The sequence below is a fragment of the Phalacrocorax aristotelis genome, chromosome 8 (assembly GCF_949628215.1).
Source record: "Phalacrocorax aristotelis chromosome 8, bGulAri2.1, whole genome shotgun sequence".
Taxonomy (NCBI): Eukaryota; Metazoa; Chordata; class Aves; order Suliformes; family Phalacrocoracidae; genus Phalacrocorax; species Phalacrocorax aristotelis.
The window spans coordinates 29,551,467-29,568,508 of record NC_134283.1 but is presented as its reverse complement, the minus strand read 5'-3'; the positions used below and the strand labels follow the sequence as shown (position 1 = coordinate 29,568,508).

General features: G+C 38.5%; 1 protein-coding gene across 3 annotated transcripts in view; it reads left to right on the top strand.

The window, feature by feature from the left end:
* SLIT3 (slit guidance ligand 3) overlaps positions 1–17,042 on the top strand; it is a 547,006-nt gene that overhangs the window by 273,334 nt on the left and 256,630 nt on the right. For all 3 annotated transcript variants that reach the window (XM_075102153.1, XM_075102154.1, XM_075102155.1), the window contains one exon: positions 10,360–10,431. In XM_075102153.1, coding sequence (XP_074958254.1) covers positions 10,360–10,431 — 72 coding nt within the window. The remainder of the gene's footprint in view (positions 1–10,359; positions 10,432–17,042) is intronic.

Below are 17,042 nucleotides of genomic sequence, written 5' to 3'. Positions count from 1 at the left end.
CTGAAAGGTAATTTAAGTTTAGGTCTATGTTAGTTAGCATGTTTGTTCTACTAGTACACTTTATTTTCTATATTTAAAACACCCATCTCCTATTTAGATGCCTTTTTCTAAAGTGTTGCACTACTGAATGGTAAACTCTCTGTGCATGGAGTGGGATGCTTGAAGGTGCTTTGCCTACCTGGATAGTTGTTGAAAAAAAGAAATTATTTGATTACGTTTCAGTGATTCTTTTCTTGTATGTGTGTAGCAGAAAGACACTTGTAGGTACCATTCAGCTGTGACGATCAGGGTGGACCCGTTCTGAAATAAGTGAATAGCTTGTGGGTTCATGGAGCCTACTGTAAAAAGGAGAAGCTAGTATTACTTAAACAGTTGCATCTTGCATGAATATCCCCAATAGATTTAACCACTTTGTGGTATTAGATGTCATATTTACACAAAAAAGTGAATTAAGGCTACAAACCAGTCTGAACTGTATCTTCTTACATGTGCTGTGTTTCACAGAGGTTTTCAGGGACTAAACAATTCACAGCAGTAAAGATATATGAAGGTGAAGTTGTGGAAGAAAAATGAAAGCTAAAATATTGTGAAAGAAAGAAGGGACAAGATGCATAGAACTTTCATCCTTTGTCTAGGGCTTCAGTACCTGTTAATGGGGTACAGACTGCTGGATATCACTGCAATAGATGTTACTGGTTTAATATTATAATTTATTTTCAAAACTTGTGTTACAGCTAAAGCAATACTGTGCCTCTCTTACACTGGTACACTTTTTACCACAGAATAATAGTCTCTCAATAACCAGGGCTTATCTATAATCAGAATGTTGTTTTTCTCACTGCAGTGCGTTCAAATAATTTGCAATTATTTTCTGACTCACTAGAATAAATGGAATGTCACTGTAATTGTTTTTACTATCCATGGATTCTGTATAATTGTTATTACTTTTATATAGGCACAGAAGTGCCTAAGGTGATCATGCAAACAAATTAAATAATTGTCCTCTTTAAGGATAACTTCATAAAAAACAAAGCCTATATCTTTACACATGTGATTGCTACTTACTCCTACAAATATAGTCTGTTTTCATAGCTAAAGTACAGGATCGCATCCTGAATTAAATAAATACCGTTATGACCATCGTTATCATTCTACTCTGTGAAGGTTAGGTGCACCAGAATATAACTGGTCAGGGTGGTATTTTTCTGAATATGTCAGTAAAGTGCAAAAAATTCTTTGCGATAAAAATACTCATCATTGACAAAGACAGAATTAGGTCAAGAAAGATCATCAAACAGTAAATCATCCTCCAGATGTTGATCAGTTATCTAGTGCAGTTTATTAGCTTATGTTTCAGATATATGACTTCACATTATTTATCTCCTAAAATAAAAACCCACCGTATTTTAAAAAAGATAGAACCAGTGAGCTGCAAATATCTTTTTGCTAAATGATCAGGCTGAGCTTAAACAGGGGTTCCTTTTTGGTCTGTGGCGATAAGAGGAGGGTAATATTGCCTACTGATTTTTAGAATTTCCAAATGCATAGAATTTCTGTAAAATAAAGCTGAACAGACAAAAGTATAAAACAGACAACAAGTCAACATTATAAAGCTTTTTTTTTTTTTTTTTAAATTAGCTTAAAATAATGGAGTCTCCGTATAGCTGAATTTCTACTTTAGAGTATTAAAAATAAACAGCAAGAGAGCTTTTTGAATTCACATTGTTTTAGCAGCAAGCGAATATTTACAAAACCAGAAAAATCACTGGGAGAGTAATTTCCGTCTACTCATGCCAGTGCTTTGCTCTGACCTCTTCGAGGTATATGTTGTTCCTACTGAATAATTTTAGTGCCCCTGTGTTGCGATCTTACTTGGTTGGAGGACAGTGTAGTAGAAATGCTTTGGTAGAATTTGGTATTGTGTATGAACAACATCGCATTGGGATCACTTTGTTTTGTCAGTGATCCAGTTGCAAATGTGTAGGAGTTCTGGATAATTCCACAGTAAAAAAGATTTTTTGATCAAAATGAGTCTCTCTTAAATAGATTGTCAGAAGTGTGCATGCTCTTTCTCTGCTGGCAGGCCAGCCTCTCCGCATGAGGTAAGACTTAGTGTATAAATTGCATAAAATGGAATACCTAATGCATATGACTTTCAAGGAGGTTTTTTTGTCTCTTCCCACACCCTGCTGGAGTACCTTGCTCTAGTCACATTCTGCCTCTCATTGTGTCTCATTGTCGCCTCTGTAAAAAGGAAGGATTAATTATAGTTACAGTTTTGTAAAGCACTGAGGACCTACATGAAATACTACTAATAAAGAAGCCTTATTGTCATTTATTATTCGGAAGCTTTATCATTTTTCCAGAGGGGCGCATCTCTTCAAATGTTTCCTCTGAGTCCGCTGTCAGTTACTTTCCAATTCCTGCCCCTGGACATGTCTGAAGTTAGCATAAAGACATTGAGGTAAAATTTAATTTTTTTGCATATGTTCCAAAAGACAAAACAGATGCTGCTTTCTAAAATGAAAATTCTAATCTCTCTTAAGATGGGTAGTTTTAAAATAAGAGTCTCCTAAATGCTGTCTGATAGGCATTTGCTCAGCATTTTAGAAATGGCAGGAGGAAGGAGGAAGAACTGTAAAAGTCATAAAGACAAATGTAGCCTTTAGTTGGGCATTGACACATAGATTATTTTTACAGTTCATTTAAAATAATATAAAAATATTTACTAACCTTGTAAGAGATATTCTGGTAGATTTAATTTTTTTCTGGTTTTGTGTTGGGTGCATTGACAGCCAAATGTAGCACTGTGTCTAATTTAGTGAAACAGAGTGGGAGGTTTTTTTTTTTTAAGTGACTAAAATTTTTTTAAAAACCTCGTATGAAGCCTGCGCAAATGTGTATCCCCTGTTCTTTTAAACATTTAGAAAGACTTCACCATGTACTGAGTGAGCCCTATAGTTTTGTCAGGACAGAAGACTTGAATCTGTCAAAGTCCATGCAGGTCGGATCTCTTGAGGGGCCTTTATTAACAGGCGGTTTTTAATTTGACCTTGGAGAAGGCAGAAGATGATGCTAAAATAATTATCTACTGCTGGGATCTTTTTCCTCTTTGATTGCTTAGCGAACACCCTTCCCCAGTCTTTAAGCTCAGCCTCTGTTCGGTGTCTTGTTCTTCAAATGAGAGTATGTGTATGTGACTTGGGTTAATTAGACTACGTGAAGCTTTGAGTGAATGTTAAAGTATAGAGTTAGCATCTATCACCTCACAGTCAAACCAGATCAACAAAGAAAATGTGGAGTTTATCACCTGGAAATTTGGCAGTAGAACTTGTGTAGTAGTGTGTGACTGTGTGAAAGCAGTGAGGACTGGTTTAACTGGAATTTTTGAGCTAAATTCCCTCTCTTAAAACAAACGAAACTAAACTAGAGAGAGTTTCTCAATGGCCTGTCAGAGCATGAGCTGAGAGCCAGTTGTATTATATTTTGCAAAAACACAATCATCTTGCATTGTTCAGGGTACAAAACATCTGTAGGGCCTGCTCTTGTTTTGCAGAACTCAGATGCTGTCAGCATCTATACGTTTATTGCAGTAGTAGCAGGAAGAATTTTTTTTTCCTTTTAGAAAATCAGCCAGTGAGGCCAAGTTTCTGCAGAGTAAATGCTATACAGTACTGTTGTTCTTAACCTCTTGCCTTGTAGCCCATTGGCAACAAGGCTTATCCATTTTTTCCATTTAGACAGAGAGCTACAACTTCTACTTTACGGTAAATACCGTCTTTTACACTGAACGCACAGAAGGAGAGAAGCCATTGCTTCACTGAGTACATAAGGCCCGTCCTGAGTATAGAGGTGCTGATGTGAGTGTCAGATTTGCCACAGCTTGTTCTTGTTACTGTCGGAGTGAGCTGATTCGGTCAATGGTTTTCCCACCTGGAAGATGATAAATATCATTAATTTATCTTGCATATTTGCAAGGCTCAAAGTTACCGAATTGTCCTCAACAGCCAAGTCAGTTATTTTTTAATCCATCTGTAGAACAGGAAGAACTCTAATATTGAACAGTTTTGGAAATTACTAGGACAATAGCTCCTAGATAAGAATAGTATTTCGCTGTTGAAAATGTTAAATATTAGTTTTAACCATCAAAAAACCGTCACGCAATTTTGGCAGGGTAGTAAAAAAATCTGTTCTTTGCTGTAAATGAAAGGCCAGCTTAATGTCAAAGACATTTTAAAAAATGTGGCTGAATATATTTACAGAGTCTGTTTTGATCCGATTTCAACATCTGCATCTCTGAGCTTGTGCATACTGACACTTACACGTCCAGATATATTTACCACACAAGTAATTCAGATCCATTTCTTTCCTACCTCAAGCACGGTGATCACGATCTTGGCTCAGTCTTCTTAACACAGTTCTAAGGCACAGCAGCCTTTCAGGTGCACGCTTAGTGCAAAGGAGGTGGTTCTGCATCCTGCACTGCTTCCTGAGAGTAAGTGGCTGGAGCTGCATCAGAGAATATGACCAGATTAACTAATATCACACACTCTTTTGAAGGGGCATTGTATTGATGGGCAAGAAGATACTGTAGCAATTATAAGGGAATCTGTGCTGCAGATGTCCTGCTGTTGGTTTTGTGATCCTAGTTATGCCATGCTTGCGGTTAAGAAGGGTTTGAGGCATTGCAAGTTTTTGTGGATTGCAGTAGAAACTGGGAAACAGCACAGCTTCCCTGGGATTGTCAAGCCTTTAGTTAAAAGGCACTGTGAATATTAGTATTCTGTGCTGGAATTGTTACAGTTATAATTCAGCAAACATCTTTTTTTCACCATGGATTTCGTCTTTCTCTCTCTTTGCATGTTACTCCATTTTGTCTTGCAGATTCTTCCCTTTGTAAACATTAGTGGCACTCCCCTCTCTCTTCACTGTCTGTAGAAGTTCTTTTCCTTCCAGCTCTTGCTCTATGATAAAGCTGACTTGTGTCATTCCCCACTTCACTGACTTGCTTTATCTTTTATCGTGTATTACTTGGAGATACCTATTCTCTTTGGATTTTCCTCTCTTAATTTTTCCCCCTCTGTTACTCTCTAACTCCTTAATTATGTTACTTAATTCAGTAAAATGTTGTAGGGTAGAGTTTATGTGTAACATGCTGGACAAATTAAAACTCATTCTAATGAAACAAATTGCAGTGACCAGGTTGTATTAAGTATGTGACCATTTGCAGAGTAGTTCAGCCTACTTTTAGTCCAGTTGTAAAGAAATGTTGGGTTGAAGAACAGTCACTAGACTTTCAGGCACAAAACCTCAAGGTTTTATTTTTTGGTGGGTTTTTGTTTGGGTTTTTTTTTGGTAAATGCATAAGACTGAAATGTTTTTAACCCAGAAATTCTATTTGGAAAAAGAATGTAAAGAAGGTACCAACATGGATTAACTAATTCTCATTTTTCTCAGCTGCACATTCTGTAGCTGAAGTGAATCTAGTGGGCAAAGTTCTTAGCACTGGTGGCAGCTGACACATTCTTAAAATCAACATTCATACCTTTCCACTGCTTGCTTTGCAAAATAAAAATAAACAACGTAATCTTTACAATATTGTTGTGTCAGGAAGACATGATGGGAAACAATTGCTTATTTTGCACTCTCAAGCCCCCTATACAGTTGAATCAACCAGTGTTTGTCGTATGGTTTTGTATCAGCTGCTACAAAGACAGATGAGTGTGAGCTCTCCTTTCTTATTCCAAGAAGCAATTTAATTGTGGATAAGCTAGAAGGTACTTGAAGGAATCAGGTTAGTTATTCTGGATTTTTCCCTCATTTTAGCTGAACGTTGGTTCCATGTGTTAACAGTTAAGTCTGTGAGTTTACTGTTTTATTATGGGATCAACATACAATAACATACTGGGAAAGATACATGTTTGGCTATGAATCAGTTGCTCTTGATGACTAGTTCTCTAAGACTTTGCATTAAACTTTTTAGATATTAAAGCAACTTTAGTTCTCTATTGGATAACACTGAATGGTGAACTTTCGTTTAGCCCATTTGAGTGGGAGAAATAATAAGAGAGAAGTGTTCAACCACAATAAATACTTCTTAATCAAGCTACTTTTCAGGCTTTCTAAGTCTTTTTAAATTTTAGAATCTGTATGCCAAAAATGATCTGGAAAATAACTGGTAAATGCTCAAAGGGTTGGTTTTCTGGGTGGTTGTTTGTTTTTTTTTTTAAAAAGGAGGCAACCTAAGCATCATGCTATCAATTTTGATTTTTTTGTTTTCATATAGTACATCTTATTTTCAGTACCACCGTAACTGCAAGTTGCATTAAAGTGGTTGTTTTAATGTTTTAGATCTGTAGTTCATGTGAAGACTCTTATTTTATGAATGTTCATAGGGTCTGTGTTCCAATTAACCGATTTATCTTCTGTCACTGGCAAATTAAAAAAAAAGTCTAAATGTATTTTATTGCTATGTTAGACAGTTGAAGTTTCACTTAGGAAGCAATAACCAGTATTAAAGCCGGAAGCTAAAACCCAGCATTGTAGCAAAGACTACAGAGACACTTAGAAAACGTCGGCAGCTTTGGGTGGGTTTTCTTCCTTCCCAATCCTTTTATCAGTAAGGCTCTTGCAGTTCACATTTGAAGATCAGGAAAACAATATTAGACTTGCAGCAGGAGTTAATCTATGTCCAAAGCATTTTAGCTAAATTAAAATAAAAACTAAAAAAAATCTATTGACTTGTGCCAACTCTTGTTTGAGTCTGGGCTAGACTAACATGTGGTCTGCTGTGCTGTGAGGGCATGTGAGCCACAGCTGCTGCATTTTGTTAGCTCCTACACCTCTGATCTATGCAAACTTAAGTCAAAGTTCTTCAATATCCCTGTGGCTCTGTTTCCCTATCTCTGAAATGAGAGTGCTGTTTCCTTAGGGACATTCACTGCATGCTGCTGGCTGTGGAAGCTGTTGGTCAAAGGTGTCCAGTACCACTGCCTGCTGAGCCTTTCACCTAAGGCAGTTCCTCTGTGATTTGCTGCTGAGGCCTTTCCAAGTGTGTTTCCATCGGACAGGACCCCTGTATGAAGGACGCAGGGGGACACTTCCAAAAACGGACTACACGTTACTGAGGCTGTGTCTGGCTGCAGAATCTCTGTGCCATTTGAACTCTTGAAATCTGTGTGGCAGGCTGAACTGCATAAAACTTTTGTCTGTATTTATGAAAATAATAATAAGAATAATTTAATCCAAAAACATTTGTTTAGCTCAATATGTCTCTTTCATCAGAATGCAAATGAATATGTTTCTGTTGTTGTTGGGCTTGCTGCTTTCTGTACAGAAGAACCTTTGTGAAGGAGGGTGCTGCTGATGTACTAGCACATTTTAGTTTGTCATTAGGTCAAGTGCTTTTGGTCAGCTCTCAAACATTGTCTTTTAGGGTGAGGATTTTTGGAAATTTTTCAGATTTCCTCCTTAGGATGCATCACACATCTATACATTGGACTCGTCTTCCATTACAGAAATAGATGGCTTGATGGCTTGAAACGTCTGTCTAAGAACCAGGAAATGTATTAGTAATCATCATTTATTTTTCTTCAGATTAGTTGCTTATTTTTTCTTGAATACCATAATTCTTTTTTGTCTATCTGTTTTTCTATGGTTTTGTTTTGGGTTTTTTTGGCCTCAGATTAGTTTATCTGGTTTTCTGCAGTTACTGTTAATAACTAATATTTATTTTACATACTGTCAGTGACAGTTCCCTTTATGTCTCCTATGAGAAGTAGGGAATGAAAAGCTGAAACTTTAAGCTGTGTAGACAAGCTGCTTGTTACAGCCTCTGCTCCCTCAGAGCAAATTTTGTGAAGTGCCCGGGCTGAGCCTGGTTGGTGTTTGCTTGCTTATGAAAGATGTTCAAAAAAAGTTTGGCACAGTGTTAGGAAGGAGAGAATAACACTGTCCCTAACTGTCTTAAAAGGGACAGTTATAATTGTCAGAAGGCAGTTACAGAAGATGAAGCATGCAGTTGTGAATTTCCTTCCATGCTGCGTCACTAATGCCATGCAGGCAGTCAGATCTTCAGACCGCTGGAGATACTTATGAAATCAGTCCACAGTCCTGGAGGTTTAGAGAGGCAGTATTGTTCGCTAGAGGAGAGTGCCTAAAAGGAAAACAAAATTAATACCATTTACAAGAAGACTGTCATAGAAAATGGATGAATTTTCCTATAGTCCTCTGGTTTTGCCTGACTGCAAGAGAGAGCTGAGGGTAAAGATAAAGCAGAAAGCAAAAATGTAAATTAGTCCTTTTAGAGCACAATAATATTTGAAAAAAAATACTTGAAAACCTAATTTGTTTTTAAACCTGATTTGAAATAGTGCACGATAAAATGCTGGACAAATGCAACTTGAGGTGTTGGTGGATTTAGTGTGGTTTTATTTGATCACACAATTCTACTTTGTCAAGCCCTTTTTGTTCTACTTTGTGTGTCTCTTGCTTTCAGATCTTGCTAATTTTTGCCTTCCTAAGATGTTTTGTCACACTCTACCATTGGCTGTAGCTCTGCTGTGCCCCATTGTCACACCAAAGTGACTCCCTGTCAGGAAATCGGTCTTCAGCATAAGACTTCCTCCTTATAGGTCTGAAATACACTTTACTTTCAACTATTCTCTGTTCGGTTTGCCTGATCATTTGTCTGGGTTGAAGGTCTGTCTTTAAAGAACCAATATTTTGTTGCTGGCAAAAGAAAGGGGAGGTGAAAGAAGGGTCAGAGTGTGGATCAGTGTTAAACAAATTCTGAAGGTCACAAAGAATTTTAATCTGGCTTGAAAAAGAGACTTGTATCCAGCAGCACATTTTTGTTTGTGATAGTCTGAATGGACAATTGTGGCTACTTTGAGAATTTGGTGTAGACTGCATGACTGGTATAAATTGAATTAGTCTCATGACAAGGACATAGTCCCCTTTTTTTTTCTATCTGTCTGATGGAAAGCAGAAGAAAGCCCTGCGTGACATGTCTTGACCCACAATGTCACTGTGGGCTTTTGTGACAGGCTCTGATTTCTGGCCTCTCATTTGATAAAGCCAATTTGGTGGAGACTAGAAAGGAAGCTTGCTGCAACACAAAATGTACTTACAGAAAAGAGTATTTGGTGGTGAGTACAGATGACTGCCATTCAGTCTTAATAATCATTAGAAAGTCAGGATTTCTTTCTGAAAATGGGGCAAAGTCTTGGGCTTGTGTAGCAAAGGGACACAGTCACACCGAATGATGCACTGTGTAGCATCCTGTGCTGTGGTATCACCTTTCTTCGTCCTTTTCTCCAGCCATCCCTGTGCTTCCTATTCCCTCCATTTGCTTATTTCTTTCAGTTTTCTTTCCCAGTGTTCTGCCTTCCTTTCATTTTCCTACACTTCCCTCTTTCCCCCCACCCCCTTAACACCCTGAACTGGAATGAAATCTCTCCCTCTTTTCCCTGCTAACAGGGCACCAGCAAAGAAACAATTGTGAAGACTGCTTTTCCTTAGCCTGAAAACATTACAACTTTCTGATTTTGTATCTGTTTCCCCCCCGTTCCTGATGCCCTCCTTCCTGCCTCTGTTGGTGCTGGTAGGGGGTTGTGAACTTGGAAAATTCCAGTTGAAATATTTGTAGTGCCTCAAAGGAAAAAGCAACTGAAAGCAGGTTGTGTTACAGAAAACTTTAACCTGCAGTGCTCGTTGCTCTACCTGCACTCACAATGCAGATGTAATGATTTAAACTGAAACATTTTGTAATATTTTAAGTACTAGAAAGACATTTTGAATTGCTGTTGGTTTTGGTTTTTTTTAAACAAGGTTAAAATTTCTGTCATTCCCAATGATACATGGTGCAGCAGTTTTTTTTAATGCAGTGGATCAAGACAAATTTACAAAACTTAGAAGAGAATGATTGTCATGTGTTTCCTGAATATTAATTTCAAATAAGGGGCTGTAATCTGAGCAGGGGTAGCCAGGTATTTTTGAGGTCAGTAAACAAACAGGAGCATGGTCAGAAAATTACATTTTACACTACAGGGTTGAAATTTCAAGGCATAAGATTGGCTGCAGGTACTCTAGTAAATCCTGGCATTGTGCCAGTCATGACCACATTTGAGTGATGATTTCTGGAAGTTCTGTCATTTGTATCACAAATTCTGGTGGTTTTAATTTCAGCTCATGCCACAGACCTCTAGAGGAGATAGACAAACCTGAAAACATCGTGTGGTGTAACAAATACAGAAACGCCTACTTTTCCAAGCATGTTTATATTCCATTATCTCATGTAAATCTGAGAAATGTGTTCTCTGTTAATACAGTGTATTTTTTTTCTCTCCCCTTATTCAGAGACCTGAGTGAAAACCAGATAAAAGGAATCCCTAGAAAGGCCTTTCGAGGAATCATTGATGTGAAGAACTTGTAAGTGACAACTTCATTAATAATTGTGGGGGAAAACATTCTCACTTGGTTACATCTGGCTGTTACGATTTGTTTGAGTACCGTGTGGTTAGCTCTGTGCAACACAAAAGAGAGCTGTGGACCCTGCTGGGTGGAGCAAGAGAGCTGTGGACCCTGCTGGGTGGAGCAGGATATCGTCAAGGGCCTCATGTGCTACTTTGGTTGGCATGTACACTGTGCAACACGCCTGGGGAAGTTTTGAGCAAAGAAAAAGATATACTTAAAGGCTTTACCCCTCCTTACAGTATTATCCTGCAACATCCAGTGAAATCATGGTCCAAGCCCTGAAGCAAGATATACATGGGAAAAGAAGTGGGAGAATTTGGGGGTGAAACTGAAATATTTCACTTAGATTAAATTTTCTGTCCCACCACTTCGTTGGGAAGTAAATATGGCAAAATGTGGTACACAGGCACAGTAGTTGAACACAAATATCAGAAAATGAAAAAAAAAAAAAAAAAGTGGGAAATTAACTGTGCATGTTTTGACAGTTTGTATTGAAAATTAAAATAATTTTTAAAAGCCGTTAAGGAGAGAAAAAGGGGTTTTGCTGTTTGTGCTAACAAAGCTAGTCTGTCCTAGCCATTTTCTATAACATACAGGCTGAAATATGTGTAAATAAAGATTTTCAGCTCTATATTTCCAGAGCTGCTAAGGCTCTTACATGTTACACACCAGAAATGCATTTTTGTGTGCACCCACACACTAATGCACATTTGGCATCATTAGAGTCAACACACGGTGAATTGAAAAAGGAAATAACAACCAGCAAGTTTCTAGAGAGTCCGGATTTCCTGAGAAAACTTGCAGCCACTCTCAGAACTATTTCAGAGCCATTAGTATTAGCACTGTGTTACCACACCAGTAGCTGAAATCTGGTACTCCAACCTGTTAAACGTTGTAAGCATAGTGTAAACAGTGTGGATTTTATTTGTTTATTTAGTAGAAGAATCAGCCGAAGGAAATCTAAAAAGAAGCACTTTTCTATGAGCAGTCTTGCAACACACCTGTGCTCTGTTTTCATTTCTTGCCCCAATGAACAACCACTTTGGCATCCAGACGGCACATTTGTTTTTTTCTATAGGCAGCATGGAAACTGTTAAGGGCAATCAACATGAGTGAGAGTATGACCACATCTGCATCCAAGGGCAAAGCACAATTCTTTTACTTCCTCTGTGATGCTGTATTGCAGGGAATATCACATCACTGGAGTTTGTGCAAGGGAGACAGTATTCCAAAAGACCAAAGCAAGACTTCCCCCCAAATGGAAAACAGGTACAGGAGCAACTCTGTGAGGTGTTCCCTGTTCTGTCTCTGAGCACTGTGCAAGGTTCCTTTGGAGACTTTAGGGTAGACAGAGTGTGAAGACCTTCACGTAATGTAACATTTACAGCTGTTTCTGTAGGCATTCAGCATACCAAGCTTGTGTTTTTTTCAATGGTTTGTTACTTACTTCATGTATATTCAACAGTGTCTTTAGCTTTTCAGGTGTGAAGGCTTTTTTACCTGAATGTCAGCTTGAGAAAACACACCTTGAGGAGCCATTTAAAGTAATCTAAGCCTTCTCTTCAGTGGAGGAGCATCAGAGGACCTGTGTGAACAGGTCTAGTTTTTAAGGTGCAGGAAAATACTGGAGAATGTAGTTTATAGTGGGAAGAAATTTGTGGATTTTAGACAGAAATGTGGATTTTTTGTCATGTTAGCATGAGCTTTACTTACATTGTATAATCTAGAGGAACACTAGGTGGTGTTTTGTTTCAGAAAATCTAACTTCCCCAGCTATAATTCACTATTAGTTGTCTAACTTCATTTAAAATAGCAATGTTTGCATTCAGAGTTGATTTCACAAGCTGTCAGAAAAATCACAGGTGTTCTTTGATTTCTGCATCTAATCTCAGTGCAGAAGGAACCAGGGTCTCACCTTTACATGAGCTGATGGCAAGGGATGGATGGCTGGAGTGCTTAGAGGAACTCTATAAATGCTGGGATCTAAAGCTTTAACAAAAATTTGTGACTGTCAAGATAGGCAGTATCTATAGTTTTGCTGTAAAAGACAGTATCAGAAGTGTTCCCCTGTAGCCACTGTTTCTGTCTTTTAGGAATACTGAAGTTATCACAGAATCATAATTCTGGTTGGAAGCGACCTCTGGAGGCCATCTAGGCCAACCTCGGGCTCAGCAGGAGCACAAAGTACAGTAGTCTAATAGATTGTTGTCTAGTACGAAGGAGTAGAATACAAGTACTGATTATTTAGATAAATAGCAGGAGAAGCAGACTTTTCACTCAGATCTATAGTAATTTTTGTTGCTAAGGAATGGATGAATTGTGTAGCCTGGGTGGTTCATTAGATCAGATGACTGCTGCTTCCAGACACAGACCAGTGGCCTATGAGTTGTTGAGAAAATGTGGCAAAACCTTGAGCCAACTTGCTGCTGGAAACACATCAAAATTTCTGCAGCAGTAACAGTAAGGGTATGATGCAAGTTGAACCAAGTTAATATTTAAAGCTCCTAAAGCTTTAAGCAGTAAGCTTAACCATGCCAATTCCCATTCTCAGTCTAGATTTGGCAGCCAGATTGCTCCCTTCTGAGTCACAGAAATGACCATGCCAATGAGCGCAAGTGTTCAAGCACCAAGAGGAGGAGAATGAGTCTTTGCCTTTCAGTGCCATTCAGCTGTTCAAACACCTGCACTGCTAATCGCTTGGTGACTCTCTGACATATATGCACTAATGCGATAGCAGCAGGGTTGGCCGTTTCTATGGTTATCACTTTGCAGATTTATTGTACTATCTCAGAGTTCTTCTACCTTATAAAGCACAGTTTTGAGGGACCTTGGAGAGTTTTAGACATAGGAAATAGTTGCGTGTTCTCCTGCACCCCCTAACCCTTTCCAATTTATCTTTAAGATTCATATGGAGAAAGGCTGGCACAATATTGTCTCTGTTTTCATGGCTTGACATTTCACATGGCCTCAAATTCTTCCAGTTTGTACATAAAGCATCCAAATATCATGACAAAAATAATAACTCTCTAGAAATTATAATAGGGACACAGCAAGTGATGGACCACATGAAAGTCCCCAGAATGATGCTGTCTTTAAGAGCAGTTTGGAAGGCTTCCCTCAGGAAAAAAATGCAGAGAAGTTGATGAAATAGACTAAGCCGGGGCATGAATTCCTTTCGGATACAGGCTCTGAAATATGCAGCCTAAAGGCTTAATACAATTACAGTGGGTTCCATTTGGAAACCCTGTGAGAACTACCCTATCTCAGCATGGCCACAGCAGCAAGCAACACAAAGTGGCAGGCTGTGTCCAGATGGAGCATACTGGTGTCAAAAAACACCCTGATTTTAAGGGAAGAGGTGCTGCTGCATGTGCTAAGCGATGAGAGTCTTTAGTGTTGTCCATCTAGCAGCAGGACTGCAGAACTGGCTTGGTACCGATATGATTTTGGTAATTTAAAAAAAAAAGTTAAGATGATAGGAAAGGAAAAAAGAACTGTAACAGAAGGCAGTGTTTCAGGATATTTTTCACCATGCCTTTCTTTTTGAATGGTAAAAAGCTTTCTGTCTTTTCCCATTCTCTTAGCAGAGCCCAGGAGAATGGGCTCGCATAAGGACTGTGCTAAAGAAGAGCTTTTAAATGTCAGGGAGGCCAGTGTTTTTTGCATGAGACAAAGCCAAAGCAGAGACTGGGAAGATGAGCCTTTAAAACAACCAAGTGGGGGAAATATTGTTGTGTGAATTATTTTCATATGAAATGTTTTCTGCCCTTTAACTATAAAATCAAAGGAAGACTCTGCACACAAAGAATTAGTAAGACTATTTCTGGTTAAAATATAAAAATAATTATACAGCTTTCAGAAAATTTCATGAGCACATAATGTCCATTACCAATAGTGAACTAATATGGGAATTTGGGGTAAACTGACACTTTGTACATATTGTGGGATAGATGAATAAATGCTGCTCAGTAGTCCTAAAAGAGTTGAACAAGCAAGGGCAAGAGAGGGCCAGATTGCAGTGCACACCTGTACTCAATTTCTGTTACTTATTACTTAGAGAACAGGAAATGTTTCTTGCAGGAATCTAGCCCCAGGTAAGCACATTTATTTCAAGAACTAAAGTATGTTGATTTGGGTCTTGTTGAGCTTTGGGCTAACTCAGCACTGTCTGCTGTAGCCTTCCATCATAAAAATATATAGAGCCGCTTCTTGGATTTCTGCACGTTTACCCTGCGTGTGTTATATCCTGGGATTCAGATGAGTATTTCTCTGGTGAGGAATTCCTGTAGTTTCTCTTGAATTAGCCTGCTCCAGCTCACCTTATTGAGGGCAGCCAGATTCCCAGAATGGCAATATGCAGAGGTTGACTCAAATAAAGGTCCTGTAACGGCAGCAACCATTCTTTTAAGATGTCGCTTGTGGTTATTGGCAGTATGCTCCCAGCTCTTCCTGCCACTGTGCTCTCTTCAGGACTGTGAAGCTGAACATAACCAATTGAGCTGCATGAGGATCACAAAGCATTGTAGGAATGTGATTCTTGGAGGCATGATGATATCAGGACTTGCATTGCAGGGTTCATTCCGCCATAAGAAATGCACAAGACAGATCTCAAAGAATTACTCTTCCTGGCAAGTTGCTGCCCTGTGTCCTTTTGCCAACTCTTGAGAAGTTTATTCGTTTGTTATGCAGCATTGCAGTAAGGAAAATCAATAGCCTGAGCCTTACCAGCAAGCAGAGATCTGCATGAGACTAAAATGGTAAGATTCTGGTTGTGTGTTTCCCTAAGCCTTTACACCTTTTCCACCCATTCCTATCTTGCACCTTTCAGACTGAAGGAAAAGCTACTTCTGTAAGCAGTGGGCGTGCAAATGTACATCTTGCATATGTACAGAGTGCACAGACGTGGTGTCAGTGTCTAGGTCAATGGAGCCTCCATGACCCACATCAAGGAGCAAGTTCTGGTGGCAGGGCTGGGTGGTAGGAACTGGCCTGAGTCCATACTATCTGTAGGGTTCAATCTCTGTTGTACATGGTACTCTCTTTCACATCAACATCTTCCAGACAAGGAGGCTAACTGATTCACTGAAAGGAAAACATGAGTACGATGCAGGGCGGATGTATGGAGATAATGACAGATCAACAGAGCAGAGGGGGAACCAACCTGACAGTGTAGACACCCAGTTGAATACCACACAGAGCTAGAGGCATGTGAAATTACAGTTACTGCTTTTTCTGTAAGGGGTTGCTGCCATTTCTTGTTCTTGATTCACTGGAACTCAGTTCTGTGCTTATTCAGCTTCTGTCTTTTTCCTTTTGTAGGCTTTGACTATAAGATAAAATTTCATAGCATTGGGATTCAGAAAAACACAAGCTAACAGGTTCATCTGTCATGATAATACAGGCTTATTGCATTTCTGTCTAAATATTTCTCAGCCGCACATAGGATAATAGCTCATATTACTAGACCTGCAAGCTGCTTTCCTTGCATCCTGGGGCCACTTAGGAAATTGTGGGTAATATCCTTCTTTATAGCCCTAAAAGGTTCCTTTGGAGGAAGAAATTAAGCATTTAGATTTTTGTTAAAAATGCAGAAATACATCAGCACATGTGTAACATTTACCACTTCTGTAAGTCAGTACACATTTATTTTCCTAATGGTTATATTACCTACGCAATTTAAAAAATCAAAGCTGTGCAAGTACTGTAAAATATTTTTGTGACTATTAGTTTCAGTTTCTTATTTGTTAAATGGCTTTTCCTGGAAGATACTCTTACTTTTTCTGCATGCATCTACTATTAGCATTGATCCATGTGACTTTTACAAAAATTAAACATCTAGATTGCAAATTCAGGTTTTGGAAAAAGCTGAACTTGCTCTTTGCACTGAGAGGTATTTTTCATTCACCTACACAAAATATAAATATGTCCCTGTGTCATTTTTTATCCATCACAACCAGCACTGCTGAGCATATTTATAATTTTTGCCATTCAGCCATAGAATAGCAATAATTAAACATACCTGTCAAGTTAAAATAATGAATAAACCCAAGGAAATATTGATTGATTTGTGTGTAGCCATTTCACTAGCAGAAGGAAAGTGATTGTGAATTATTTGCTGTACATAAATATGCAGTATATCTTAATGAAATGTTACACTAGAAAACTCCTTTAGTCTGGGTTCTCAAGGGAAGCTGTTATCCGAAGCCCTCTGAAATACCTGACCTTAGTTTCTTGACATTTGTGTACAGTATTCAGTGTTACTATTGCACTTTGCAGTAAAATAAAACAAAAGGAGAAAGATAAACAGTTGGCCAGATTTTCCACTCATTTGGTGTAAAATCTGGAATAACTCTACTGCAGTCAGTGGTTGGCCTCAAATAAAAGCAATAAAATGGCTAGAGGAGAATCGATTATCACATGTTGGCTTGTGTATTTGCTTATGTGTCTTTCAATACACTGAGCAATATGTGTCTGTATTTGACGATGTGCATGAAAGGCAAGTATATTTTAAATACAAATACATGAAAATTTAAAGAAAGGATAAATTTCTCTTATGGAACAGATTT